The 7877-nt window shown below is 34.3% G+C and overlaps 1 protein-coding gene across 4 annotated transcripts in view; it reads right to left on the reverse strand.

Moving 5' to 3' along the window:
• The window catches only part of KCTD15 (potassium channel tetramerization domain containing 15), a 104078-nt gene extending 96632 nt beyond the window's left edge, over positions 1 to 7446 (reverse strand). The window contains exon 1 of one of the 4 annotated variants that reach the window (XM_053701491.1): positions 6938 to 7446. Coding sequence is in view for 1 of the 4 variants with exons in the window: in XM_053701485.1 (XP_053557460.1) it covers positions 6501 to 6557 (57 nt within the window). In the remaining 3 variants the exon portion in view is untranslated. The other 3 variants (XM_053701506.1, XM_053701485.1, XM_053701499.1) reach the window with 3 other exon arrangements.
• Positions 7447 to 7877: the final 431 nt, after the last annotated feature.

The following is a 7877-nucleotide window of genomic DNA, read 5'->3' on the forward strand; positions in this document are numbered from 1 at the left end:
CAAATGGAGAACCAATTTGTGAATTGGGATTCAGGGTCTTTTGCAAGTTTGTCTCAATAACGAGACACCTCTAAATTAGTGACTTCCTCAATTCCTAAGGCATTTTGTTTCGTTTATAGATGTAGCAAATTTCACATCAATCCAATCTCAATCTCTGGTATTTCTACATCCACCTGCAGAATAATTAAAAAGAAAAAACATTTTTTTTAATCTTTTAAGAATTTAACAAATTAGCAATATTGACCATTATCCTTCATGCCATTTAGCTTACAAAGGACGTGCTAATACAATCTTTTTTTTATACAAGACCCTGAGTCCACCCATCTTGCACAAAAACAGAAAAAATACAAAAATTACCAATTGTAAAATTGTATGATATATATTATATACATACACACACAAAATGAAATTATATTTGTAATTGTTTCAATTTTATATTTAATAAAAACTAAATTTCGTAGAATTAATGTATGAGGTTTACTCAATGTTGTAAAGAGTTATTCTGAATAATCTTGTCTACATTTTTCCAGAACGGTAAGAGAACTTAAGCATATTTTTCCAGTTTTCCCTACTATTACAGAAAAGTATATTCATTTCAAACAACAAAAACTGACAGTCAGGTTTCTTCCTGGTTCCATATCCAAGTCATTCACCTTGCTACTAATCATATATGCTTTTTTTGTTGTTATTCTGTGTTTAAAAATAATTTTGGGGAAAAGATCAATCAGATTGACAGTACTTTGATACATATAATTTAGTATTATAATTAAACTTTCTATTTAATTATGCAAAATATATTAAATATCCTGATAATTCTGCTCTCTCATAGTTTATAAGTTATTTATTTTAAGTACCACAAATTACTCAGTAACCTAGAATTACCAACATACTATGAATCCCTTCTTGATACATTACGTTTTCTTATCACCAAATAGTTCTTGTATCTAGCACTCGGTGCTCCTTCAAGATAACTAAAAATTAGGATATTTTTGGGCTCTGTTTATTTTGTGCTATAATCGTATTTGCTTTCTGCAATTCCTAAATGTTCTTTCAGATTTTAAACTGAACTAAAGCATTTTTCACTCTCCCACTTTTCCCTCCAAGACATTACATTGAAAAGTTCTCAAGTTAGAGTTGCCTACAAACCACCGTGAACTGGTGTATAGTTATGTAAGAAACGTAGAACATTGGATGAACTGACTCTTCCTACATGTCAAGATGGTACAAAATATTGAAACTTTACCCACATCAAAACCTCTCTGAGACATATTAGCCATAAAAATGTATACTGCATAGATACATTGGAACCTGAACATCTGTGACTTAAAAATTACTTCAAAAGATATACAGTATTGAGAGATAATAGGAATGATAAAAAAACTTGTATAATAGGGATAGAAGAAAGTCACGAATGAGGAAAATCTCCTGGGATACATAGATAATTAACTATACATTTTGGCTCCTAACATTTTGATCATCCAAGATACATTTTTGTCACATTTAACATTCCCTAATTTTCTTAAGGAATGTTCCAATAATGAAAAACAACATGTCACTGTTGATTAGGCCCTATCAGCAATCTGTCCCTAAAGACACTTCCTGTTAGTTTCATAATCAGCTTAAACATCTTTAACGTAAATATTAAATTTTGTCATGAAGCAGGTTAACTAGTGCTCTTACATGAGTGTAGAGACTTGCGTTTCTTTAATGTGCTTTTAAAGGAGACAAGTGTTTTTAGCACTTGTAGTTCTCAAACTCCCAGATTTTTCTTAAAATGTTGAATCTAATTAGGAACATGATGGACTCTTCTATAGGATTAGACTGATTGTTATGCATATGTATATAAATTAAGGCAACAAGCCCTAAATATAATAACTTGTTAGCACTCAGGGATTTTCATGCATATGAAATGACTTGATGCATACTCAGATGTTTGGTCCAAATACTGAGAAGTTAAGATCATTGGCAAATGCCTAACAATATGGATCAAACACTGAATAACAAAATCAGAGATTTGGATAAAGGTTAAAAGGGGATTGATAGTCTGTATTTATACACTCAAAAGTGAACACTTTTATAAAAGGGCAAGATCGATATGAATTGGTGCTTTTAGACAGAACACATTAACAATAACTAGGACAGAGCTAGGCAATTCCCAGGCTCTGGAATGCTCTTAATATTTTTTACCTGTTTTTTTGTTGTTGTTGTTTATTTAACACTTCTATATGTACCCTTCAGAGAAGGGTTTTCTACATTCTATTCCGTTCATACAGATTGTAACCCCTTATAGGGATACTTTAAGAAACTTTTTAATTTACTCCTATTATCAATTGTTCTTCGTTCTCTTGCTATCTTTATTTGAAAATGAAGGCATCTAAGCTAAGGAGCCAGACAATTTTTGATTCAGTACCCTGGACAGCACTTGTTTATTGGTGGCTGAATTTATCCACTAATCAGCAAGAACAACCCAGATTGTTCACCAAAAATGGGCCAGCTTCTACACTTACATTCTTGCTTTTCAAATAAAGATACAGAGAGAATGAAGAAAATGTAATAGGAGTAAATTAGAAAGTTGCTTAAAATCGCATGCTCTATCTGAATCACCAAAGAAAACATTGGGTTCAGTGTCCCTTTAATTAGGATTATAATTAGAGGTTAAAGGGACATTAAACCCCATGTTTTTCTTTCATTATTCAGATAGAGAATACAATTTTAAACAACATTCCAGTTTACTTATATTATCTAATTTGCTTCATTCTTTAGATATTCTTTGTTTAAGAAATAGCAATGCACATGGGTGAGCCAATCACCCAAGGCATTTATGTGCAGCCACCAATCAGCAGCTTCTGAGCCTATCTAAAAAAAGCTTATCACAAGAGGTTGTCAAGAGAATGAAGCAAATTAGATAATAGAAGTAAATCAGAAAGTTGATTTAAATTGCACGCTCTTTCTAAATCATGAAAGAAAAAAATGTGGGTTTAATGTCCCTTTAAGAACAAAAATGAATAAAAGACTCAGTCAGATAATGTGTACCATATATATCTTAAAGATGTCATATACTCCTTTAGGAGCTATGGAAGGAATTTATAAATAAACATGTTTAGAATGCTTCAAAAAGTTAGGAGTTGTAGCTCACAGGCGTCAATCTCTGCTTTAAAACATATTCTTGTTTAGGAACTTTTTAAAAATTCACCTCAAATTACAGATAAATAAAAAGGTCTATATTGAGAATGGTTGTTAAAGGGACGCTGAACCCAAATTTTTTCTTTCAAGATTCAGATAGAGCACGCAATTTTAAGCAACTTTCTAATTTATTCCTATTATCATTTTTTTTCATTCTCTTGTTATCTTTATTTGAAAAAGAAGGCATCTAAGCTTTTTTTTGGGTTTCAGTACTCTGGACAGCATTTGTTTATTGGTGGATGAATGTATCCACCAATCAGCAAGGACAACCCAGGTTGTTCACCAAAAATGGGCCGGCATCTAAACTTACATTCTTGCATTTCAAATAAAGATACCAAGAGAATGAAGAAAATTTGATAATAGGAGTAAATTAGAAAGTTGCTTAAAATTTCATGCTCAGTCTGAATCACGAAAGAAATTTTTTGGGTACAGTGTCCTTTTAAACTTGCATTTCAAATAAAGATACCAAGAGAATGAAGAAAATTTGATTATAGGAATAAATTAGAAAGTTGCTTAAAATTTCATGCTCTATCTGAATCACAAAAGAAAAAATGTTGGTTCAGTGTCCCTTTAAGTAATAATTTGATAATATAAAGGAAATCTTTGAATGGGAAAACAGCTGCATATTGGAATTAAGCACAAATGAGAATGAGTAGTCCTCTAATTTACAAAATAAACACATGCAAGGTCTTCATATGGTTTGCAATTCTCTTTAAAATATTACGATTTTTTTTATTTTTTAGTCCAACCAATTTTTTTTAAAATAAAAATAAATGTATTTTTAAGCAGGGTTGGGATGCAACATATTACACTGCCCCCCCCCCCCACACACACACCAAACTTTGTATATACTTTAATGAAAATGATTTAGAGGGTAAAATAGGGATAATCCATGAATATATTTAAAAAAATAAAATCAACAATTGCTTTTAAGTTCTTGGGTTGGAAAGGGTAGTTGTTTTGCATGTTTAGCATCATAGGACCAGGTAATTGTCATTTCACTTAGAGGTACGGGTCTTTGACTGGGGCTTGTTGAGCACAAAGAAAAGAAAAAGAAAGAAAAAAAAAAGAGAAAGAGAGAAAGAAAGAAAGAAAACAACAGAGAATCATAAAATTATACTTTTAGAGGAAAAAAAAAAAAAAGATGATTGCTAACCCCTCCAGTACAATATAGTGCACATTTCTCTTGGCACATAGTGGGTTCAGTTAAATTGAATTAGTCTATTCTATGTAAAATAATCACTGTCCTTAATTGAATGAAAAAAGAAAGCAATGTGAAGCACAAAAAAGTATTCAGTAACAGCAGATCCTGCTGCAGGCAAAACCAATACCGCCTGGTCCCCCAAATTACGTGAATATTTAATTTTTTTTTCTTTTTTCTAAAATTGCACATCAAGTTCTTTCATCGCCAGATTATCTCCCCCTGCCATTGTAGACTAACTGCACAAATGCAGCTTGTAAAAGCTATTTGCCCGTGTAAAGTGAAATAATCAGAATGCCATGCTCATTTACACACAAAATGATTTTGTGTCCCATTGTGCTCACAGTTGTTCAGCTCTCTAGGGGTGATTAAACGAGCTATGCTACTACAGCTTGAGATGATTTCACTGAATCGTTTTCTCCATGAAGTTGCCTCTTTCCTAAGCTGTTATTTTAACCATAAAAGGTAAACAGAAGGCAGTTGAGAGAGTTCCATTCAGTTTTTTGCCTAGGGGCATTTGCCTGGAGCGGAGAATGTTGAAAGACTGCAGAATATTCCTGGGTGTTGTCTTTCTTTCTCTAAAGCCTACAGGAATACTGCTCATTTATTACACACATAGTGGATGATACATTCAGATCCCACTGAAAAAGAAATAGACTTCAAAAGTGTAAAGAACTTTTGGGCGGATGAAGCTTTCCCACCTCTGCATATAACCTGAGGCCCTGGTAACCAATACTGCTGTTGATATGGGGAACATACAACCTAGCTACACTAAGCAAAAGCATAGAGAATAAAGTGTGTGGGTGAAAGGTTACACTGAAAAAATATACACCCTGGGACTAACAATAGAGAGAAGAAAAAAAAACAAAAAAAAACAGGCAGGGAGTTTTTAAACAGTAAAAGCTTAAAAAATAACTTCTAGATTCTAGTTCAGCGTACGTTTTAAGAAAGTTTTATAAAAAAAATAGTAATAATAATAATAATAATAATATGTATACAAGCACATTACCTAACACTGTCAATTCAGATATGTTTTTAAAGTTATTGCTCATATTTAGGTCACATTGCTCATCAGATACAGTAAGGTTCTCCAACCTAAGGCCCAAGGGCCAAAATACAGCTGTGCTATCCACCACAGTATTGTTCTGACTTCCCAAACATCCTCTCCCCACTTACAACACACAAAATTGAGACACTTCTTTTTGCCAGGGAGCATATTTCTGTCCTCTGTGTATATAGGTCTGTAGCACTCATCTCCTAAACAACTGTTTGTTTCAGTATTATTTACAAAGTAGCTTGATCAAATTTCTAAAACTCGATCACAAACTTTCAACTTAAATAAAGTGTTGCCACTGATCTGAAAACTTAGGACAGCCCTGTTTTATTGGATCATGACAAAGAGAGAGGTTTGAGGCAGTGATGACACAGGATGGGGGTCACTTTTGCAACCAAATAGTTTATCCCTAAAATAAGGAAAATTGTCACAGATTTTGTGATACAAAACTTCTTAGCAGTGAGATCTTATCAGAAGTAACTGCAATATAAAAGTTTGAAATAAGTTACTTTTTAGCTTTTAAAATTCCTCAAAAATAAATAGATAGATAGATAGATAGATAGATAGATAGATAGATAGATAGATAGATAGATAGATACAGAGACATCTGAACAAACAGGTAAAACATGATTCTGGGTGAATACTTTTACAAGCACTCTACACAAAAGTATCATATTTAGCAATTCCCTTTATATAAATGGATGGATTGTGGTAAACAAAGAAATCCCAAAATTACAATAATCGTCACCTTTTTAATACGCACACACAAATACTAAAGACACAAAGGTTGTGGTAAATAACTATTTGCATTCTAGTTTTATACAACTGCTGGCACTCACTAATCTATACAATATAAACTAACAGTTCCCATGTTTACACTGGCAGAAGTGGGCACAAAATGTCATACGTTTTGAACTGTCCCATACCCAAAATGTCATTATGCAATACAACCATCCACAAATCAAACCCCTACTTTTGTAAACTAAATACAACACTGACACTGATACACGAAAGATTTGCTGTACGTATGTGCAATATTTTGCTGTGAAAACTACCACGTACAAAATATTCATCCTTACGGGCAGTAGACTTGAATTCCATACTTCCCGTTGTCACCATCCTTTTCCCATGTTTTAGCTTTCAACTCCCAAGCTTCACACAGTATGGGCATTGGGCAACAGAGCGCCGTGTATCAACACACACAAGCAAGTTTGCTATTGCTAAATAAGACATATAAAGTGTATTTTACTTGCTGCTGCATGATCCAGGTCCCAGGACTGGCGTGGGGACGCCTTGTTAAAGGGGGAACCTAAAAGGACGCCCTGAAATTTGGAACAAAGAGGGGGATCCCGCAGCCTTAACCATTTGGCTGCCAGAGAAGACTACATCGCATTGATTGCATATCTCGTCAGCAGCCAAGGGGTTAACACTAAACCCGAAAAAGCTCAAGTGACTTTCCTAAAAAAAAAAAAAAGAGCACAGCTCACTCTCTCTCTTACCTGCAAGGTGGAGAAAATCTCTGCCCCCTTTAGTATATCTCCTTTATTTGGGGGGAGTCTTCACTGGTCACTGCTCCCCTTCACGCTGTCTCTCTCCCAAAAAATGAAATATAAAGAGAAGCTGTAAGCTTGCTGTGCTGTGAAGAGAAAGCCAGCAATCTGTCTGTAAATCACACAGGGAAGCAAAGACAGAGCAGAGCGGAAAAAAAGAAAAGAAATTCAGCTCAAGGCTTCCAAACGCCTCCAGGGCAAAGATTAGGCTGCAATTAACTCAGCCCTGCTCGCGCCCTTCTTAATTTTCCGATGAAAATTGGATATTCCCCCTCTCTTTTTTTTCAAAAGGATCTTGATTTTTTTTTTCTACCCTTAAAATATATTTTTGCTCCTTCTAACGGTTCCACGGTGGGGGTATAACGGTTTAATGTTGCTGGATACCAAGAGCTGTCACGTTTTCAGGAGGAAAAAAAAGAAAAGAAAGGGAGAGAGGAAAAAAAAAAACCTGATTTTAATCATTGTCATTTCGTCTGATGTAATATTACCTCAGGCATTTTTAACTAGGCATAAATTTCCAGCTCTCAAAATAAGCTAAGCAGGGGCACATTTCTCACATCTTTTGACTTTGTTACAATTACACTTAAACTTGTTGATAGAAGTTTAAAAAATTGGATGAGGTTTTAAAAAAATATATTTATTTGGGGCAGTTTTGTGTTTTCCATATACAAACAAGTTCACCCTTTTGCTAATGTCTGGCATTGTAAAGCCAAATATCCTGTAGGCCATTAAAACCAAATGACGTATATCGACATGCATTCTGCTATTGCAAAATGGGCCCTCTGCACTCCCCTCTGGCAAAACGCGCCATTTCAATTATAGCACACGGCTAGCTGGAGATGTCTGCTATGAACATCTCCCATGCAGACAGGGCTCTCCACAGACACTT

This window comes from Bombina bombina, chromosome 1 (genome assembly GCF_027579735.1).
Source record: "Bombina bombina isolate aBomBom1 chromosome 1, aBomBom1.pri, whole genome shotgun sequence".
NCBI lineage: Eukaryota > Metazoa > Chordata > Amphibia > Anura > Bombinatoridae > Bombina > Bombina bombina.